Source organism: Fukomys damarensis, unplaced genomic scaffold, assembly GCF_012274545.1.
Source record: "Fukomys damarensis isolate Sample0158 unplaced genomic scaffold, DMR_v1.0_HiC HiC_scaffold_11, whole genome shotgun sequence".
Classification (NCBI taxonomy): domain Eukaryota; kingdom Metazoa; phylum Chordata; class Mammalia; order Rodentia; family Bathyergidae; genus Fukomys; species Fukomys damarensis.
This window is the reverse complement of record NW_022900923.1, coordinates 17,907,925-17,931,763: the sequence shown is the minus strand read 5'-3', so window position 1 is coordinate 17,931,763 and position 23,839 is coordinate 17,907,925. Positions and strand designations below refer to the sequence as shown.

General features: G+C 37.1%; 1 protein-coding gene across 4 annotated transcripts in view; it reads right to left on the bottom strand.

Moving 5' to 3' along the window:
* Positions 1–23,839, bottom strand: part of Rabgap1l (RAB GTPase activating protein 1 like) — a 591,762-nt gene that overhangs the window by 145,138 nt on the left and 422,785 nt on the right. Inside the window, exon 1 of one of the 4 annotated variants that reach the window (XM_010630198.2) lies at positions 1,383–2,157. The exons of the other annotated variants lie outside the window; for them this stretch is intronic. Coding sequence (XP_010628500.1) covers positions 1,383–1,550 — 168 coding nt within the window. The 5' untranslated portion in view covers positions 1,551–2,157. Of the gene's footprint in view, positions 1–1,382; positions 2,158–23,839 lie in introns of those variants that run through there. 4 annotated transcript variants of the gene reach the window in all.

The following is a 23,839-nucleotide window of genomic DNA, read 5'->3' as shown; positions in this document are numbered from 1 at the left end:
ATCGAAATGTATTTTAGATATCAAAGTGTAAAAATTCCTGAAATAAAATGCTTATTTCTCCTTAAAAAAACTCATTTCTAATAAATCATGACTCTTCATTTTTCTCCTTTATTAATAAACAAATGTGATTCAGAAGCAATGATTTCACCTAGGCATTACAACATATGTCATGGGCTTTTTTAAAAAATTCCTTAAATGGAAAGGAACTATATTTCTTAGGTAACCTCCTCATAATTGCATGCTGACCATTGCATCTAACTTTGTCTTACAGTAAAACACACACTTTTTTTGGAGTGGAAAATTCTTTATATACCTGGCTACCTAACATGTCTGTTAAGGGTATACAGAAGAAATTATATTAACATGTAAATATACATATGAAGACTGAATTAGTAGCTCCAAATATAAGTATAAACAGAGATGAAATTTACTGGAGGAAGATACACGAGAGAAAAAGAGTTAAATTCAGTCAAGTAAATACTGCACTGAAAATGACTTGAATTTGAGATAACCATAATGGGGAAATGATATGGAATGGCATTAAACACTATTCTATATAATAAATCTAAATATTTCTTGCTCAATTACCAAATAATGGTATAGGACTACCACAGCTCAATTATATTGTAGAATAGTTGGTAGGTATAGTTCTCAAACCACTAACGAGAAACACTGCAACAGTGATTGTGGGTATTTAATTTTAACCCTTGGTAGGAAATGAGGAAGCCTAATTTTTCTCTTGTTCGGGAAATCAAATAACAAGCAAGCCAGACTTCCCTGACTCACAGATCCAGAGGCTTTAAGCTGTCTCATAGATACATAGTTCAATCATTTTAGGAGAGAAAACCACAGTTTCCCATCCAAGCATTTATGGGTAGTAAAATTCTATACTTAAAAAAAAATCTAATTAGTAATCAAAAGGACAGGTTAGAAAGCAAGCCACACATAGTCTAGGTAAGTGGCTATATCTGTTGTAAAATTTAATCCTCTGGAGATGTAAATAACAGAATGCCTGTATCAAGCACTTGGAGATTCTGCTTTATTGCTGAGCTTAGCTGGCCACAAGGAAAAAAAAAAAAGACAAAAAAACAAAACAAAACAAAACAAAAAAACAACTGTTTTCCTTTCCTTCCTTACCACAGAGATAATGCCGCTAATATGACCCTGGTCTCTGAGAAAAGAGCCATGATTCCTTCTAGCCAATTAAGGAGTGGCATGGACCAGGCTCCAAAGGAGCCGCACAGCAGTGGCCACTCAGCCCTTCCTTCTTGATAGAAAGGGGAGAAGGAAAGGAAAACAGATCACAAGCCCCCTCCAGGGACACATTCTCACAGAGGATAGCAGATTCTCTACAAATGAAGTTCAATGAAAAACAGTCTCACCGCCAGAAGCCGAGGCACAAACAGGCGATGCCCCATCCCCAGAAGTTCCAGCACTCGGCAGGCATACTCATTCACCAGCTTGCTCCTCTCGTCGTGCATGTCCTGGGACTTTTTGACAGGAGGTGTGAGCTTAGCAGCTGGGGCTGGGCAGGGCACCCCTTCTTCCATGAGCAGTAAGTAGGTATCCAGAATGACAACGCTGGGTCTTTTATCCACAATATAAGGACTGCAGTAGGAGGGAAGCCAGGCTTATATCCCCCCAAGAGGATGCACAGGATAGTGTGTGATGGCAACTGTCAGCTAACGTCGCCACAAGAAAGACATTTTGGCTAAATTATCCACTGTGCAAGAGCCCCAAAGTAGATTGAAAAAGAAAAATGAAATCAAATGCTGATCTAAATGAAAAATGGTAAAACCAATCAAATGCAAGAAAATGGCCAAGAATGATGCAGGAGGGTTCAGATACATGTGGAAAAACGGACTAGCTGCTTATAAGGGTCTAGCATGTAGAGTAGTGTGTGGTATGTGTGCGTGTGAGAGTGTGTCTATTGCGGTGCGTGCGTGCGCGCCCGCGCGTATGTCTCTGTGTATGAGCAGACAGCGGCAGCAGTAGCCAGGAAGCCAGGGCAGTTGTGAAGCTGCAAGGAGAAAAGGATGAGCTCATTGCAATCCTTGATTCTCGACAAGCAGCGCTGCTGCTGTTGCTGCTGCTGCTGCCGCCCCGCTGCTACTGTGCTGCCTCTTGCTGTGAATCAGTAATGAAGGGGTAAGAAAGGAAGGGGAGGGAAGAGGAAGAGGTAGGTGAATGAGCAGGCAGAGTGTGTCTCGGGAGAGAATGCTGTAATAAGAAGCCAATGGTGAGCTGCTGGATAGAAGCACTTCCTCCTCCTAGACCACTTTCAATCAGTGTTAGCCTGAGAGCTTATGCTGTTGAATCCTAAACCCATAGACAGATGAACTAGGAAAACCAGACAGCCAGCCATCTAAAAGGCTGACCCTGTTCACTCTTGCTTTCTAACAAGGGGATCAGATAAACGTCTGATCTAATTCCGTATGTTTGAAGTGGGAAGCTCCAATCCTTGTCAGATTACTGAAATCTCTACACAAGAGAGGTGTTAGTGTAAAATGATGGAACATGAATAGAAGGGCTAGGATTGGGCATTCGAGAAGTGACACACCCTCAGGTTGAAATGTTCTTGCAATAATAATAACTTTTTGCAATGCCAGGATGACGTACAGGAGCATTTCAGCACTCTGGGAAGGCTGGCCACAATTAAAAGTAAAAATTTTTATAAACATACACTAATGACAAAACATAATAGTCTATAATGTAAAATTGAGTATATATTTAAGAAACTACTAAGGCTGAGATTCTCAAAGCCAAAATAACTTTATGTTATGGAACCTGATAATAGTTTAAAACATTGTCTTGATAATCTCTAATAAAATTAATCCCTACCTAGCAACGTAGCTAACATTAGAAATTATCTATACTTTAAAGCTTTACAGACTTCATGCTAAAGTGTTATAGTTATTTCTTTGATGTAAGTAATTAGCTTTAACCAAATAAAGGTAAAAAGACAAGATCACTTTTAGGGACAGGCTCTTAACTTTACTCTAACAATGATCAATCCATATTCAGCATTTTGGGCCAGAAGTTCCTCAGTTGGTCTCATAAACACCAGGTCAGTATCTTCATAAAGTCTAAGCATGGTTCAAAGACTAGGGCTAAAGGCCAGAGCAGTTTTACTTGAGTCTTAGCTTCCTACTCTGACAATTAAAAGCTACAAACCTTCAAATAACCAAATAGGAAAATACTTGACATATGTCTGCTTTTCTAGTGAAAGAAATAAATTATGAAACTAGGGTTAAAGGGGAAGAAATAGGAAGTACATTTGCCCCAAATCTCAGGAAAGCAAAACTTTCAAAATTGAAAATTTAAAGTACTAGTTAATAAAATATCTTAAGTGAGATATTTATGTAGTGCTGTCACGTGTTATTTCTTTCAAAAACAATTTCTTAAAAATTATACAAAGTAAAATTTTTATTATAAAATGAAAAAGGGGATTTGAATATTATATATATACTACATACTGTGTAAATATAGATTTAATATAATATATACTTATAACACATATAATATAAATACATACTTAGATTTATATAATTATCTAACTTCCCGTCCCTAAAGTTCTGGGGAAAAAGCTTTGGCAAGTTACTTAGCATAGGGGTAGTTTCTGCTGCACTGGGAGACTGTAAGTTGAGTGAAGAGGTTTGGGGCCTTTCACATTCTCCTCACATGTGCACACACATACAGAGCAGCTCCATCTTTACCTTGCTGACATACTGGTATTCTGCTTCAGATTCTGTTAGAAAAGGCTGATACTGCTAGGTGGGGGTGAAAAGCACTGCCATAAACACTTCACATTTAAGAACAAGGGACCATTTTGACTTGCAAAGAAAGCCCTCAGTGACTTTTTTAGCTGATAGAATTTTTTTCTGGTCTACTTTTTTGAAAGGAGGGGAGATGTTTGTACTCAATAAATACTTGCAGAATGTTATTTTTTTTAAGAACCAGAAACAAATAATTTCCTGCCCCAAAGGATTCTGATAAAAAGGAAAAATTTAAAAAATTTTAGAACTCTAATGGTATGGTTTTGATACTCTTAAAAAAGTCAACATTATATGGACTGAATATTAAATGTAATAATTAAAATGATATGTTAATGAGCAAATCGAGTTTGAAATATTTAGGTACATTTTTACAGATGATATGTGAAAGTTTTGATACAGGGGAAAAAAATATATTCCCAATCTATTAGATGTCAGAAATGCTGAGTCCATGTTCCCCAGAATCAAAGAATGAATTCTAAGGGACAAGGGAGGTTAAGAGTGGCAAAAGTTTATTGAGAGAGATAGCTCCTGAGAGACAGAAGGGGACCGGAAAATGGGTTATTGTGGACCCCATTTCACAGAGGGACTTTTACAGAGCAAAATCACGAGGTGGGTACAAAATCTCAAGGTGGGTACTATATCAAAACTATGATCAACCAATAAGATTATAAGTATAGCCGCTGAGGTAATATTGATCCAATGGGGAAGGAGGTCACGTAGCAAGTATACCTAGAAAGAGCAAAGATCTTTTCAGGAAAGGATGGAGGGGGAGTTCCTGGTCACCTGGACCAGGGGGACTGATATCTAGCTAGAATTTACTGGGCCAGGTGATACCAATTATAGTATAATCTTCCATTTATTGCTTATCCCTTGGGGAGGCATGTAGGCCTGGCCACTCTATCTTTATCCTGAGGCGCAGGCTTCAACTGATATACCTCCAGCCACAGTTGGAAGGAGTTCTCGTTTTCTGAACTGACTCCCTCAAGGGCCTAGAATATTTCTACCTAACTTAGATATCTATAATAGTACTACACTAGGTGGCCCAACATTTTCCTCAAACTCTTCACCATGCTGCTGCTCAAAAAATACATCGTTTGTGCTTTCCAAGTTTCCATAATTTTTCAGTATTGATCCTATTTTTAGGTGGAGTTTCAGAACAGGATGTTGATCAATATCCTGTAAAATTACTCTTGTGGAACATCACTGAGTAAAATGAATGAATGGATTCTAGGAATTTTTGAGGCCCCAGGAGAGTTACCCTCACTTCATTATTTTTTCCTCTTTTTTCCAAGTCTTAAGTAATAATTTACTTTTGATAAGCTTCAGTAATAAATCTCAGAATATTTTTTAAAATGTTTTTCAGTTAAGTAGTTCAAAAATCTAACAGAACAGTAAGCTCAATAACAACTTAAAAATAATATGGAAAATATGGATAAATCACATATAGAAGGAGAAAACCTTTTCCTCCTTATCCTCCTAAGTTCTCTGCCTGGAGCTCTACAAATAAGTCTGACCAAGGAAAGGTTGACAACAGAAAATCTAACAGAAGTTCAACATACGCAGCATGTAAATTCATAGTAAGAACTCAGTAATGAGTAACTCAAAGCATGGGTGAGAACTTGGCCTTACACAGCGTGTTAGCAAAAAACAGTAATTCTGCAGGGAAGTCATAAGACAAAGGAAAAGAACTTTGAGCTTCTAGGGTGACTAACTGTAGGTAGCCAAATATATGTGGGAACTAATGAGCATCAGGGCCAGTTAGTAAGGCTTGTTTCTGTTGACTCTAAGTATAAACTCTCAGTGCCATCTCATCTTCACCGATAATGCTGCTACCTCCTTCCTGGTATGGGAAGAAAGGGTAGGGTGTGCTTCACAAGGAGCATGTAATGTTGTACTTAAAGGCAGAGAGCTTTTGTTGTGTCTGGCTTTTCTCAATTGCCTTTTTATTAAGGGCTGGAGATATAGTTCAGCAGCAGACTGCATGTCTTGTATGTGCAAGGCCTTGAGTTTGATCCCCAGCCCTGAAAAATATTCCTGAAAACTGTCCTTATGGTATATTTTGGAGTGGCATACTCTAAACTTGTTCACACCCAGTAAAAGCAAAAAAGAGGGTCAGCAATGGTCCCAAAGTCACGTGTAATGACTCGAAGTCACTGTCTGGAGTGCTGGAAGCAGGTGGCTGGTGGTACAACCCTAATTATGGTCTTGCACTCCAGGGTGCTCTTTCAAGGCACTCCATGGTGTCATGATTGCCAGACATGTTCAGGACCTAAATAGGATTCCATTGTAAAATGAAAATCATACTTGACATAATTTACAGAAGTATAATTTAGAACACTGAGAAAAAACTTGCAGTGGTTACTTCAGTGGTTATGAAGATAGAAAAGGAAACACTTTCTAATCTGCAAAAGCCTAAAATAATGGAGGTATCCAAGATAAAGCTGGTGTGATGGACACTATGAAAGAAGGAACACACCTTGTACTCAGATGTAGGAATGTTTGTGTTGTTCACCGTAGACCCAAACAAAAGGAGGCTTAAGTAAACGTATCTCTAAGAGCAAAACAGGGGATTGCCTATGACACCTTCTTTTAGCTACATTTACTAGCTACATGGCATGGGGTAAATTACTTAATACTCTCTCTCTTTTTTTTCCTGGTACTGGGAATCGAACTCAGGACCGTGCACTTGCCAGGCAGATGCAGCACCCCTGAGCTAAATCCCCAGCCCTACTTAATACTCTCTTAGCCCCTGTAAAATGGCAATGTTACCCACCTTGCCAAGATGCTCTGAAAATTTAGTAAGTTGTACATATAGAGGAACCCCTCATAGTGTCCAGGGGATGAGAGGTACTCAATATCTAGCAGATTTCTTTATTCTTATAAGGAAGTAGTGTGAAAAAGGACAAAATATATAAAATGCACTGTGTTCATCTGGACTAGGGTTTAGAAAAATAAAAAGGATCCCAGATACATTAACAGTAGAGACCAAACACTGGGTTATAGTTTATATGCACGTCCCACCAAAGCCTCATGTGCTCATTTAGTGGGGCTTGGGGAGTTGCCTGGATCATGCAGGCATGATGCTCTTTCGTGGACTAGTCCACTGATGAGCTTAGAGCTAAATGTGACAGTGGAGGTGGAGCCTGGTGGGAGGACGTGGGTCACGGAGGGCTTGCCCTGTAAGGGTCTATTTTCCTCCTTCCTCCCTTGATGTCTCTGCTTCCAGCCTGCAATGCCATGAATGCTGCCCCACCTTGGAGTCAGCTAACTATGGACTGAGACCTCTACAAAGTATAGAGCCAATACAAACCTTTTCTCCTTTTAAAGTATGGTATCTCAGCGAGGTGAAAACAACTAAGACACACTGATAAGAGACAACTCTAGAAGACCACTCATCACCCCACCCCCACCCCGTCATAGGTATTGAACCCAGGGCCTCCACAAAGAGCTACATTTGCAGGCTTTTTCATTTTTTAAAGTTTTGTTTTGTTTTTGAGACAGGGTCTGATTAAATCATTTAACTGCTCAGGCTGCTGTCAAACTTACAATCCTCCTGCCTCAGTCTCTCACAGTGCTAAGATTACAGGTGTGCACCACTATGCCCAGCTTTCTGTTCATTCTTAAGACACAGATGATTAACAGTAAGGAGCAAACCACCTACACTTTTCTCAACAAGGAGAGGTAAAAGTACAATAACAATTCTCGAGCTATTTATTTTTTGTCTGATAATGAGCCCTTAATAATTGGACAAGTTCCTAAGATTCAATAAACAGGCCAGATAAAGGTGAAACAGCAAGTAGTTTCATATCTTGGCTATGTAAAATCCTGCACAGCTTACATTCTTTCTGCAATTCAACTCTTTAATTCTGCACTATGTGCTTCTGGACACAGAAGATGTCTAAGGTGTTGCTTCCACTTTTATGTATTATTCAAGGATTACTTGAAGAAATGGCTAAAATTAATTAATGAGATGGGTATACAAGTTCCATCATAGGCAAATTTTATAGTGAGAACTCAGACACCAAAGAATCAGAGTGTAAAATAAAAGATTCTACAGAATCAACACATTGCGGCAGGTGCTTCAGGTTAGAAATCCACAGAATTCAAAGAAAATAAAAGATTCCTATAAAATATTATAGATACACCCAGGTTTGATTTTAAAGGAAGACTCTGACCTCTTGTGAGACTTTATTCATAAATGTTGGATGAGTTTTTGTTGTTGTTTTTCATTTTTTAAGAGACCTTTCTCCTACCAAAGCAACATAATAACATTCTTAGCAGATATGGCAACATCATGAATACCTTTTTATCCTTGTGATCAGATTCTAATGTAATGCATTGATTGATGCAAGAACTTCCTCTACAGCCACTTTAAGAGATGGTCATTTTGCTCTCTATTGCTCCATCTGCATTGACAGGTAGCCCAGGAGGCTGCCTGTTTTATTACTATACAGTCATATTTGTTAGAAAAGGCCTATATATAGAAAGCTATAAATCTGAAACTTATAGTGAGTAGGTTCCACTGTATCTGCATATTTTAACTACATTACTGAGGTATAACTGGCATATAAAAAGCTGTAGATATTTAATGTATACAATGATGTATTTGGACATAAGTCTACACCAATACAACCATTATCACTGCCAATATCATAATTTATCCATTGTCTCCAAAACTTTTTCCCCTCCTGTTTTTTTTTCTTTTGTAGATAGAACACCTAATATAAGACCTACCTCAGCATTGTATTTTACAAAAGCATAAGATAAGTATATCTTTTTCCCCCTGTGGTATTAACTATTTAAGACATGATTAACTTTCTTTTCTTTAAGCTAATCATCTTTGCTTCTAACTGGATCTCTTCAGAGCTCATTTCTAGACCATTCTGGACTGTTTCCAATACTGTCTACTGCCATAAATACATACTTATTTACACAATATCTCTCCATACAGTGCTGCCCATAATGAAAAAAATTACATCTGAAAAGAGTCATAAATTAATTTGATCTTATTAGATGCTAGGAAATATGAAGGTCAATAATATTTTTACTCTACTGAGGAAAAGACTGAGGCCAGCAGATAAATGACTGCTTAGGACCAGAAAACTTACAGAAAACACAGTCAAGAAGCCAACATCCCAAAGTGCAGATGCACAGCAGGGAATCAGGCACTTTCAAGCACCGTAACCTGCTATCTTTCAATTAATGTAGCCCCAAACAAAACTATCACATTAGCAAGACTATGTGTCACCATTTTATCTGCATAGAATTGGTCTAGAATCTGTGCCTGCCATCTGCTATAAAAGAATAAAAGATTCCTAGATTTGAGTTCAGAGGGGATATTCACAAGCTTGCCTCAAAAAGTCACTTTTAAACACATACTTGTGATATTAGATCACATCTGATTCTCAGGTTTTAAGTGGTAAGTGCTCTCTTTTCAATCAAACAGCTGAAGAAGCTACCCTCTTGGCAGCTTAGCCACAGTAACTATATACAAGCTGCTTTCTAAGCTGTGTTTGTGACACGGGCCTGAAAATGGATGCTATCTCAACTCATTCATCCTCTTCCCTGGGCAGCGCATATAAAGCTCATATTTATTTTAAAGCTTGAGCAGAAGGTGTAAACATATGTTAGCAGAGGCTTGGTTTTTAAAAAACTGATCAGATGAAAATGATAACATATAGAATCACTATTCCTTTATCCTCTAAGGTAGGTAAGCGTTTCTAAATTTTTGTGTATCTGTGTGTTTGTCACGGATCTTAAAATAAAGAGGTGTTTTGTGCATTTTGGTAAGATGTGAATGGCCTCTACCTTCTTTCTATATAGTCCATCTCCAATTCTCTGCTACACTTTCAATCTTTGGCATCTTTGTGCTACATAGAATGTTCAGTGAAGGAGTTATATGGGTGAAGTCATGTATTAGCAAGTGAATTTTTTTCTACAAAATGAATATGTCAAGACAGGGATCTTCGTTTTTTAAGTGCATAACTTCATGTTCCTTTACAAAGATAGTAATAGACCGTAGGATCCCTCCAATTGCACCCCTACAAATATTCACTTGCTGTCTTGCATGGATTCAGCACAATTTCAGAGGAGGCAAAAATAGCAGAATTAGAAGTGTTTTTTCTCTACTTTTACTGAAAGTGATCTGCTCTTCTTCTACTCCCTTGTTTGATTGACTGTCTGACTGACTGGCTGACTTCGATGCTGGGGATTAAACACAGTCAGTGCCTTTGAGCACCGAGCTTCATCCTTAGTCATTAAAAGAAAAAAGATTCTTTTAAATTTTGACACAGGACCTTACTAAATCACAAAATTGCCCAATCTGGGCTCTAACTAGTGATCCTCCTGACTCAGACTTCCAGAGTGCTGAGATTATAGGCATGCACCACTATGCCTCGTTCCTCCAGCACCCTCATGAGTTTAGCCCTTGTCAAACTCAGTACCGCCACAGGCTGACTTGCATGACAGCAACAAGTGAGCTAAGTGTACGGGAGTCTTCTCTGCTTCATGGTTCCTTCACTTATCTCATGCTCATGGTCAGGTCTGCTCCAAACAGAAACTAGTAGAGCAATTTGTATTTCAAGTAACTAGAAGTATAAATAACTACATTCACTCAGTGTTTATGAGAGCTATGAACTACCCTAAACCCGTAGTTTGCATCACTGCATTTAATCAACAACCAGCTCTGCCCATTTTGCATGGACGGTGCCTGAGTTTAAAGAAGTTGAGTGACTTGCCAAAGGCATGTGGCTTGAGATGGAGTTCTGGATATGTACCCCTAAAATATGGCATCTTAGCACAGAATATTTTATGTTGAAGAAATCTGAAGAATATTTCCCCATCCTAATCAGGTCTTTATATACCTGGCAAAAAGGAGCCTTACTGTCTTTGAAGACAGAAGTACTCTGGAGAATTTAAATTTACAGGCTTTGATCAATTTTACCCCAGAAATTTGCTACTTTTACTTTGAACCACTTGTCTGATCACATTTTTCCATGACTCTCCATTTTTCCTCAAGTATAGTATAAGACATTTAAGTTTAACCAGTTCTTTGTACCTGCATTTCCTTATGTTTGTTTGGGTTTTTTTTTTTGTTTGTTTGTTTGTTTGTTTGAGACAGGGTCTCACTATGTAGTTTAGACTGTCCTGGAACTCACTATGTAGCCCTGGCTGGTCTCCAACTCACAGGGATCCTCCTGCCTCTGCCTCCCGAGTGCTGGGATTATAGGCATGTGCCACCACACCTGGCTGCATTTCCTTATGAAGAGTTATGAAATGTAAACCTTACATTACACGAATTTCTATGTTTTTCTCCTGTCACTATACTTGATCCTAGACCAAGGAGAAATACATTGATCTATTTTTAATGTCTTTTCCCCAGTCAAGAGCTTAGAAGGGTAGGAGGAAAGATATTTTTCTTCTTTTAAATTACCAAATTGTGATGCAATTACTTTTTGGATAACTATACATCTGACATTTAAGTGTTTTAAATCTCATTTGTGTTTTTTAAAATAATAAAGTAAAAATAAATAATGCAGCATAATCAAGTTACTCCAGTGTATATAACAGGATTTACACAATCATATAATTATCAAATGCTGAGAGACTAATATATCTCAGGCTCTGAATGAAATGATGAAAACAAACAAAAACTTATGCTCTAAAAGCAATATGTGTACCCTAGTGATCTTACACCTTCCTTCTTAAATAATATCAAAAATCTAATGAAGTCAGCCCTCTCTCCAGAACTCCCAAGTGTATATCTCCTTTCTGAATATATGCAACTTATCTCCACAAGTCCAAAGCTATTGTTTCATCCTCAGTACAGCTCCTGCTCTTGTATTTCCTATCCTGACTAATGGTTTCCTTCTCTACCCCATTACCAAAGCAGACACGTGGATTCTGTCCTAGTGTAACAGTGGTTGGTTCTTTGGGAGATCCCCCTTGTAGACTTACTTCCTTTTCCTTTGCTAAGAATTTTAAATTCTAAAGAAAAGTCACATCTAAATGATTAAGATGGTGACTTGTAAAGAAACTTTTTAAAATGGAGTCCAGAACATCCAGTGACTTTCAGATAACACAAGAATGTGTATGATTCCTCCCTATTCTTTAATTCTATGCATCAACTCACACAAACCATGGAAATTGCTGTATTTAACTTGCAGAAGTAATGTTTTAACTATCCACATGAGGTCAAGGTCAGTTGAGCTATGCCAGCCAGTGGGGGAATTATATCTAATCCCCCCACCTTGCAGGGCACAAACACATAAATAAACCTGGTTTCTTTCCCACCAACTCTCAGCTCCCAAGTATTGGCTTTTGAGGGCTGATCAGATGGACTTCAGTCCAGAACAATACGGTTCTCCATTTACTTCTGCCTATACCTGACCATCATCAATCAATATTGTTCATACAAATTCCTTGCCATCTTTCAAGATTATTCCTTCTTTTTGATTTCTATTACTTCTTATTTCAAATCAGCCCTTAGTATGACATGCTAAAGATAGCTACCATTTGCAATATTCAAATAACTTGGAGTTCACCGCACATACTACAGAATTGCGTGCCTCCATGCTTTTGTTCAGATTTCCATTTTTTCTTCAACTGTACCCTCGCAGTCATTTATTTTTCCTAACTGTCAAGACTCAACTCTCAGATATTGCCTCCTGCAAAAACCACACTCTCTTTGCTCTGTTTTTATTTATGCTCCCTCTCTCATAGTACTTTTAGGCCTTGTATTTGAATAATTTATACTAAATCATGGAGAAGACAGACTTGAATGCATAACAAATCTTAATATACATCTCATTTACCATCCTCCTCCCCATAATCTCTCCCTACCTGGTCTCTCCCATAGTCTTATTTCTGTGTTTCACCTGAACATGGTAGTTAAGTCTGAATTTTAAGTTACTTCTGGGAGACTTGCTATCTTGTCTGGGTATCTCTGAAATATACATGAGATATATGGTATATGTTAATAAACTTCTGTTTGTTTTTCTCTTGTTAATTTATCTTTTTATTAAAGGGCATCCCAGCTAGAAATTCAGAAAGTCAGAGAAAAAATTATTTTTCTTTCCCTGCAGTAGGCATTGTATTCACTACACTTACAAGTATGTTCCCAGCACCCAGCACAATGATTATATATAAAGAGACTTAGGAATTATAAATAAATGATGGAATCTCATATAACACTAAAAAGCTTTGTAGCTTTTTAATAATGTGTTTTAAATTTAGTAACCTAATAAATAGTATTGCTAGAACACAATTCTTAATGAAATGATGCTGAGGTATAGGTGAGATAGGGTAAAAGAAATAAAAGATAAAAAACAGACAAGGAAATAAAAACTAAAAATTATATTTTTAAGAAGACTGCAAGTTTTGGGCCTCAGTCAGAGTTACCCAAGGTGATCCACATAAGCATTCCATTGGTTAAATTTGGGTTTCTTTCCATTTAGACCCATCACATGCAAAACTTCTCAGGAATAGTGAAAGTACGTAATTTGGATTAGTTGAGAAAGTAAAGAGCAGAAACCTCACCCTTAGATAAAGAACCAGATTGAAGGAATCCAAAGAATGTTTAAATTACCTATTTAAAAACAACTGGGCTCATATTTGTAGAATGGGCTACTACCCTTCTGGGGAGTGGGCCACCTTTTCCAAGGGTTTCTGCTCATCAAACAAACAAACACTCCCTGTTCCAGAAATAAGTGCCTCTCTTGAGATCCTGCATTCTTATTTCTTTTAGTGTGTGTCTTTTAATTCGTGCCTAATAAAACCCTTCCCATGCCTCTTACTGTCTAATCCTAAAAATCCTTTTCCCACAATGGGAGTCAGCAAAGCTACAAAGTTATGCTACAAAAAAGAGTGGGTTAGGTTTCTTATCTCAGTTTCCATAACCTCCTCAACCCTGTCCAGTGACATTTTCTCTTGATGAGACACTAGCAGGAAGAAAAGAGGCACTGGGACTGCTATTTTGTTAAGTCCACCCATATATAAAATTAAGTTGCCTATAATTAGAAGGTTACATTTGCTTTCTCTAAAGTAATAATGTTTTCTTAGGAGACTAAAATGCTCTTGGTTAAATTTACAAAGAGTAGATTTAAAAAACAAATTTTACACAGATTATAATAGCTAAAATTTGGAAACAGCCCAATTGCCCTTCAACTGGAGACTGGATAAAGAAGATATTTTTTTTAAAATATAAAATGAAGTACTACTCAGCCATAAAGAATGAGAAACTAGAGACATTTATAGCTAAGTGGATGCACATTAAGCACATACTCATAAGTAAAAATTGATGGGACACGTATATAAATACTGTATAGTTTCTTGGGTGTGATAAACTAAAAGTGTAAATCAGGGTCAAAATGCATAATTGATATTTTGTAATAGGATGAAAAGGTCTAAAGGTATTAGGCAAATGGGAAGGATAGGGGAAAGGTAGAAAGGGAAGAGAAAAATAAGAGAAAAGGAAAAAAATGAAAATAATGTCTCTGTAAACAGGGAAGGGTGGAGCGGGGAAGGGAGGCTAGGGAAAGGGGAAAAAATAAGAATCAAGATCTGTCATGTAAAGGTACAAGATCCCAATGATGAATATAACTGTTTGTATATCTAAAATGTACTAATAGTTTTTTTCAATTTCACAAAGATAATTTCTGGAAATCATAATTAAAATTTTTACTTTTAAGAAGACTGCAACTTTTGGCCCTCACACAAGGTTACCCACAGTATGAGCATTCCTGTGGCTAAATTTTGGCTCCAATACTTTTAGACCCATCAAATCCCAAATTCCTCAGGAATTTTGAAACTTACAAATTGGCTTAATTGATAAAGTAAAGAGCAGGAATTCAATCCTAAGATAAGGGAGCAGACTGAGAGAATTCAAAGAAGTTTTAAATTACCTATGGCATTAAAAAAGAAAATAAAACTAGGCCTATACTGTGGGCTATTTCTTTTCTGAGGGTAGACCACCTTTTCCTGGAGTTTCCACTCCAGTAAAAAATAAAAAATAAGATGTCCCCTGTTTCAGGAAATAAATACTTCTCTCTATTGAGTGGCAGCACTATTTCTTTGAGTGAGTACCTTTTTAATTTCTGCAGTAAAATCCTTCCCACACCTTTTATTGACTAGTCCTGAAAATTCTTTATCTGTGATAAGAGTCAGGGAATCTGAAAATGTATTCTACAAGAAAGGTGGGTTGTATTCCTTATTTTAACTCTGGGGACCTCCTCAGATCCAGTCCACCGACAACACTACCCAAAGCAGTCTTTGGATTCAAGCAACTCCTATCAAAATACCAATGGCGTTCTTCACAGATCTAGGAAAACAATCACAAAATTCATATGGGATTACAAAGGACCCTAAATAGCCAAAGCAATATTGATTAAAAAAAATAAAGATGGAGTCATTATGACATCTAATTTCAAAATATACCACCAAGCTATATGTAGTGATCAAAATAGCATGGTTTTACATGAAAATAGATACAACATGAAACAGAATAAAATATTCAGAAATAAATAGACATTGGGGCCAGTGATTTAGCTCAGTGGTTCTGCTGCCTGCCTGCAAGCACAAGGTCCTGAGTTTGATTCCCAGTGCCCCCCCCACAAAAAAAGACATTTACAGTCAACTGATTTTAAACAATGGCAGCATAATATACAGTGGAAAAAGGAAAGACTCTTCAATAAAGGCTGCTGGAAAAACTGGGTATCCACATGCAGAGGAAACTAGACCCTTATCCCCACAAAATAAGAAAATGTCAACTGAAAATGTATCATCAAGAACTTAAATGTAAGACTTGACACTTTTAAACTACTAGATGAAAAACAGGGAAAATGCTTTATGACATTGATCTGAGCAAAGATTTTTTTTTTTGTATATGATCCCCAAAATACAGGCATCAAATGGGATTCCATCACATTAAAAATTTTCTCTGTAGCAAAAGAAACAAGGCAACAGAGCAAGGAAATAACCTACAGAATGGAAGAAAATGTATGGAAACTATTCATCCAGCAAGGGATTAACTTCCAGAATCGGAAACTCATGCTATTCAACAACAAAAAAAAAACCCAAATAATCTAATTTAAAAACAGGTAAATAACCTCAAAAGATGATATGCAAATATCAAGCAAATATATAAAATAATGCTCAGCATCTCAATTTTCAGAAAAATGCAAATCAAAACCACAAAGATTATCATTTCACCCCTGTTAGAATGGTTAGTATGAAAAAGACAAAAATAACAAATGCTGGCAAGGGTGTGGAAAAAGGGAACTGATACACTGTTGGTAGAAATGTAAATTAGTATAGTTACTATGGAAAATAGTGTGGCGCTTCCTCAAAAAACTAAAAATAGAATCACTATATGATGCAACAATCCCACTACTGGGTATGTATCCAAAGGAACGGAAATCAGTATGTTCAAGATACATTGGTACTTATTACAGCACTATTTGCAAGAGTCAAGATACAGAATCAACCTTGGTGTATTTCAACTGATGAATGCATTAATAAAATGAGATATATATCCATAACAGAACAATATTTTGCCATGAAGAAGAAAAAGATCTCTCATTTGTGACAACATGGATGGAATTGTTAGAGCACATTATCATAAGTGAAATAAGTCAAGCATAGAAAGACAAATAAAGTACCATATACCCTCAGTTATATGTAGAAGCTAAAATGTTATCTCAAAGAAGTTAAGAATAGATGAGTAGTTGCCAGAGCCTTAGAAGGGTGTAGGGGAAGGAGAGATGAAGAAAAGATAAGTAATGGATATATAGGTACAGTTGGTTATGAGAAGTAACTTCCAGTGTTCTATAGTATTAATTTACTATTTCAAAATAGCTAAGTAGAATGGATTTTGAATGCTACCAATACAAAGAAATCATACATGTGTGAGGTGATAGACATGCCAATTACTTTGGTCTGAGATTAACTACAACGTATACTTGTTTGCATGTCCAGTTTCTAGTCCCTGTGGTCACAGGTCAATTAAATAAATATTGAATGATTGAATGAAAAAGAAAAAATAATAGTCAAATGAAGTACTTATAAATAAAATTATAAGTTTAATTTTTAAGAGAAATAAATTAAACTAGGGAATGATAAGTGTACCTCTCTTTAATGATGAAATTAGTGTGAAGAAGGCTCAGCATGAAAGCAAATGGAACACTCATGGAGTCTGAAAAGAAAGGAAGAAAAATACACAGGCTAAAGCAGTGTAAAGGCCATAGAAAATAGGCAAAAGTCAGTGCTATTTAGCAACATGCTCACTACCAGCTGATGCTCCTTCAAAAACATGTAAATTTGATGTGGGGAGTGTAGTGGTTCTCATCATCAGATAGGCCGTTCTCTGGAAGAGAATCAAAAAATGACCAACATACATTGCAGAATGGACACAAATAAGAATCGAAACAGCTACTGTTTTCTGTGTGGATTTTAATGTGTAAAATATAATGAAGAAGGAATATCGAGCAAAGCAACACTTTTCATTTCACATGAAAACAAACGTTAGAGTTGAGGGAAGTAGTAACCTTACCCAGCCCTAAGTTGTAAGTATTCTAAAACCAAGTCATTAAAATTCTAAAAGTAATGGAACAATGACAACATGCACCCAAACTAACGTAATGTAAAATATACGCCTCTAAGAAAATACCTGGTTGACAAGTTTATTTGCCCAAAAGGTCAGATATTTAGAATTTACATACAACAGGACTAAAATCAAACTAAAAATAAAAAATGACATGGAAATCACTATGGTAAATGGAAGATTATTCCCTATGTCTCTGCTACAAGCCATTACATCTAACGAATATAAAAACTATAAGGAAAAGACTATTCAAAATGGAGGGAGAAAGGCTAGATAAACAAATCAAAGAACTGAGCTGAATGAATTCCCATTTCTACATACACGTTTATTCTTTCTCTCTCTCTCTCTCTCTTTTTTTTTTTTTTTTGGTACCGGCGATTGAACTTGGGACTTTGTGTTTGCGAGGCAGGCAGAGGCACCACTGAGCTAAATCCCTGGCCCTATTCTTTCTTTTTTATCAGTAACATCCCAGGTTATAGCATTCTGATCATGGGATGGCACAGCATTCACGGCGAAAAACTTAGCCAACATTCGAGAGCTAAACATCTAATACATAAGCTCTACTGCATGTATGGCAACGGGGCCTAACGTGCCCCTGCCACTCTGCCACGCTCCCTGACTACACTCACAGTGGAGAAGCAATGCGTACTTTATACACAGACGCTGAAGATACAAAATCACAACTTGGGTTACAACAAAAACTAGGAACTACCTCCTTTGGAGCTCCAGTGGCCTAATGGATGAGGAACTGCTTTCTTTGAAAAGCGAATTCATGTCTTCTCCAAACAGAAACTGTTAAATTGGAGAAGGCGGGGTGGGGGTGGGGCAGGGGTGCTCAGCTGCGTTGCAAATGAAAAGGAGTCAGTGCCACCAAAAGAATAAGCAAAGGAGTGAGAGACCAGAACACACGAGGGAGGAAGAACACAGCAGCCTGAGGCGAAGGCCCAGGCCAGGTGGGACGCCAGCCAGGAACACTTCTGCTTGAGTATTCAGTTATATGTTGTTTTCTCGATAGCTTCTATGTCTTACAAAACAAAATTAATAAACCACTTTGCCTAGTCACTAGAGTTTAATACCCATGTGCTCCTGCTTCCATTTTCTCTAGTGATTAAAATTTCAAATTACAAAATTAAATGTATTGTTAAACAAACACTTTTTAAATATACAAAGGTTATTCAGGTGGTGGAATGTGTGTGTGTGTGTGTGTGTGTGTGTTGCTGAGGACTAAACCCAAGGCCTTTGTACTTTCTTGTTTTGTATTTTAACACAAGGTCTCATTAAACTGCCCAGGCTGGGCTCAAAGTTTTAATTCTCCTGCTCAGCCTTCCAGAGTGCTGGCATTATAGGCATGACCACTAAACCCAGATAACTGTTCTTCTTCAGTTAGCTTTGGTAATTTAACTTTTTCAGAGGATTTGTGCATTTTATCTTACTTGACAAATGGATTATCATAAAGCTTTACATAATACAGTGGACCCTAGAGTTACAACCAGCCTGATATACAAACAACTTGCATTATGACCAGAATTTTAGTTTTAACTTATGATCAAAGTCTTGAGTTACAACTTGAATACTGGCCATTTGTGCCTCCAGATGGTCTCAGATACTGATTTAAACCTTAAAGAGTTCTGGGAGGAACATTACAACATCCTTTCCTGTGTGGGGTTCACTGAGAAATGCTGGGCCAGTGTCTCTCTAAGGACACTGAGATCCACCTGGAAGAAAATGTGGCCTAAGATTATACAGGAGACAGACTTTGAAGGCTGTGTAGAGGAGCCTGACCAACTTGAGTTACGACCAGCCCTCAGGAATGCATTTGCTAAGGGTCCACTGCGTTCTTTTATTACACTTTTTCATGCTTACAGAATCTGTGGTGATGTCACCTTTCTCATTCCTGGTACTGATAATTTATATCTCCTTTCTCTCTCTCTCTCTCTCTCTCTCTCTGCCTAGACATAATTTCAGGTCCCTCTCTCTCTCTCTCTCTGCCTAGACATAATTTCAGGTCCATAAGTGTCTATTACCTTGATATGTATTTCCTGTTTGTTTGATTCACTCTTAATCCTCTCCCCTTTTAAATGTTTCTTCTAGAGTCAATAGTTTGCATGATTAGCTCTTTAGCTGTTATTTTTTATTTTGTTATTTTAGTGGTTGCTTCCTTAAGCTTTTTGATAATTCATACCTGTTAGTGATGAATTATTTCAGCCTTTATATATTTATTTGCCTTAGTTTTTGACAGACAGCTTTCTTTTCCTTTTTTATTTCCAATAATGGGGACTGAATCCAGTGTCTCTATGCCAAGCTTTACTTCAAGGCTTTTCTGTTTTTTATTTTAAGACAGGATCTGGCTAAGTCACTAAGCTGCCCAGGCCAGGCTCAAATTTGCAGTCCTCCTACCTCAGACTCCCAGAGTGCTGGAATTACAGGCATTCACTGCCGTTTCTTTTTTCTTTTTTAGTTTAATATTTTAAAGATATTTTTCTAAGAATAGTTGGCACTGTTTCTAAAGAGAAATCCACTGTCAAACTTTGTTCTTTTGTACATATTATCTTTCTTTTTGCCCCCTGGTTTTGAGCAATTTGATTACGATATGCCTCGGGGTAATTTTCTTCATGTTCTCTTCCTTAGAACTCACTGAAATTCTTGAATCTGTGCGTTTATAGTTTTTCTCAAATTTGGGAAAACATCAACCATTATTTCTTCAAATTGTTTGTACATACCAGGTTCTCTAATTATACTTCCATTAGACTTTTGAAGCATCTCACAGCTCAACTGATTCTTTTCTTAAATTCATTTTTCTTTGTTTTTGATTTTGTATAATTTCAATTGCCATGTCCTCAAATAATCATTTCTTTTGCAGTGCCTCATCTGCCCTTTATTTACTACATTTTTAAGTTCTACCTGACATTATAATTTTATCTCCTAAGATTTAATTTAGTTCATTTTTCTGCATCTTCCATTTCTATTTTTAACTTTTGAACATACAGAATAAAGTTATCATTGTAATACTAACATCCTCTGCTAATTATGACATCTGGGCCAATTTATTTGATTTTTCTCTTCATTATGGATCAACATCTGCTTTAAATACCCAGATAAAAAACAATATTCTAAAAGACAATAAAGCAATGATTCTCAACTAGCAGTGGTCTTTGCCCCTGAGTGGACATTTGCAATGTCTAGAGATATTGTCTCAAATGGAGAAGCTACTGACACGGAGTAGGCAGAAGTCAGAAATATCGCTAATCCTTTAATACACAGGACAGCTACTCGCAATAAAGAATTAACTAGCACAAAATGTCACTGGCACTGAGTTCAAGAGAGCTTGCATCAAAACAACAGGAGGAGAGAAACGATGGTTTCTGAAACTTCTTATGGAGTAGAGCTACAAATAGGCCTGGGTTACACCCTATCTTTACATACAATTATATAAAAAAGAAAAACTCTTTATTATTTAGGCCATTGTATTTCTTAATTTTTATTAAAAATTTTATTCCTTGTGGGAGGTGGTACGTGTACATCATACAACTTAGTTCTTTTCTCATCACCTGTCCTTTCCTCTCCTGTCCTGCTCCCTCCACTTCTTGATCCTTTTCCCTTTTGCAAAAGATCTATCTCCCTACTTCTTATTACCTATCTTTTATTTTGCTCTATATTTATACTTTGGGTTTCTCATATAAGAGAAATCACACAACATTTAAGTTTTTGTATCTGACTTACTTCACTCACCATTATGGTCTCAAACTGCATCCATTTTCCTACAAATGACTCAAGTCCATCCTTTATGGCAGAGCAGTACTGTATCATGTATAATAAATACTGCATTTTCTTTATCCATTCATCTGTTGATGGACACACAGGTCACTTCCACAATTTAGCTATTATGCATTGTGCTGCATTAAACATAGTATGTTATGTATCACTTAATAAGAGATTTTTAGGGCTGGGGATTTAGCTCAGTGGTTCCAATGCCTGCCTCATGAGGACAAGGACCTGAGTTCGAATCCTGGTACCACAAACAAACAAACAACCAAAACAAAACAAATATGATGTCTTTAAGTCTTTCGGAAAAATACATAGAAGGGTCATAGAAAGGCTGGGACAAATGGAATTTCTAGTTTTAGTTTTTGAGAAATTGCCACATTGCTTGCCCTAGTGGTTGTTACTAGTTTATATTCCCACCAAGAAAATACTCATGTGGATCAATGGAACAGAATGGAGGATAGAAAAACAACCTCAGGCACTGGCAAGGTCTTTCTGAACAAAACCCCACCTGCACACGCGCATACACACACACACACACACACACAGCCTTAAAAATCAACAAATGGGGGATCATGTCAAATTAAAAAGCTTCTGCACAACAAAGGAAAAAACTGACAGAGTGAAGAGACAACTTAAAGAATGAGGAAAAATTTTGCCAGGCATTCCTCAGACAGGACCAGTATCCAGAATATATAATGCCATTGTACTTTGTGCTCTATTTAATATAGCAGTTTAGCTTATGCAGATGTTCCTTGACTTATACCCATTGCAAGTTGAAAATATCCTAAGTCAGAAGTGCATTTAAATACATAACATATCAAACACACAGCTTAGAAACACAGCACCCTGCAGAGTAGTGACTGTTCACCCTTGGGTGCATGTAGCTGACTTGGAGCGATGGCTCACTGCCTCTGCACAGTGTAGCAAGGGTACATCATACCATATACCACTATTTGGAAAAACAGCACCATTCAAAATTAGAAGCACAATTTCAACTGAACATATATATATAACTTTTGCACTCTCATAAATTAAAAAAAATCAAACCTCTATACTAATACAGAAACTGCTACTCAGAAATGATGTGCTGTCAAAATAAAAAACTTCAAATTTAAGATGCTTTTTGGCTTTGTAGTTGAATAAAACGGAAGGTAAGCAGATAAAATATTGGTTGGCTAGAAAACTGTTGATTCTTTTTATGTCATGTCACAATAGTTAGTAAAAGAGTAGTCTGTAATAATCTGAAAGGCACACCATAGGCCTATGAAACCTGTCACTCTAGAAAAAGTGGCTGGAAAGTTGTCTATTGTCTAAGCTACGTATGGTGACTGGAGGCCTCTGGATCAGAAAATCCAATTACTTTTCCTAAATAGAAGGAAAAAAGGTCTGTGTTCATCCCAAGTATCTCTCAGTAAGACTTGTCAGCCAAAACAGTGTCAGCCAAGCACAGATAAAATTAAGAGTTTTGCCCTCTCACCTAACCTTCAGGATAATATTGTTAATATTAAACAAGGAAAAAAGAAATGTCTAAAAACAAGCGGACAAATAAATAAAACAAGACATAAGAATTATGTCTAGAAAAAAAATCTTTGGATCCGTTTACTCAGAAGAGTTCACCTAGAACCTAAAGTACCAAAGACTATAGAAGCACTGAGGGGAATATTTCCCAAAAGAAATCAAAAGACTAGCCTAAAAGAAAAGCCTGTATTTGATTATTAAAATGCTTCTCAGGATTCCAAATCTCCACATATAGCAAATTTTGAAAGTTGTGCAGCTCTCAAGGAGGATGGACTCCGTAATACTAACTTTAGACACGGCCATAGAGGAGACTGGATAATGGTATGGCACCTAGAGTTCAGAACCAGGAGACAGCCAAATGGGAAAACGAGAACTTCCCTACTACTGAAGCAAGGAATATTGGAAATTCCTATGAAGTACTAACTGCCATGTCTCCCACTCTTCCCTTCCGTGAATGACAGCTTCTATTACAGCTGTACTTTCCTTCTACTTTTGTACTACGGATATGAGATGAACAGATAACCTGTCCATGGACCACAAGGAATGATCTTTAACCCAAAAGATAGGAATATACATTATCCAGAGACCCTTGACTTTGGGCAGATGAAGTAACTGAGTGGAACCTTGGGAATGTCTCCTTTGAAGAAGGATAGTGTCCGTGTGTGGAAATAAAGATGGTCATGGACATTGGACGGCCACTGAGGCAAATTACAACAGGCTGCTCATTGTTCTCGAAAAATTTTTTCTCCTCTTTTCAAATACAAAAAAAATTTTAAAAGGGTACATGGCTGCTGAGCTACAAATTATATTTCTTAGTTCCCCTGAAGCTAAATGTGGCCACAGGCAAAATTTTTGTCAATGGAATGTAAGACTGATGTATGCAACTTCATTCTTGCTTAAAAGGAAATTGTTTGTCCTACACTTTCCTTGAGATTTCCTCGTTCATTTGAATTGGAACAGGGATGAGACACTGACCCAGCTTTAACCATGTACTTGAGGACAGCATAAAAAAATTAATGCTGAAAAAAATTTAAAAACATATAGAACTTGAGTCCCTGAGTGATCTCATAGAACTGAGCTTTCTGCCTTTTGGGGCAAATTACCGTCTCTCTAGACTGTGACTTGTAAGAGAAATATAATATCTTTTTAAACCATTGTCTTTTTTATCCTTTCTCTTTCAGGT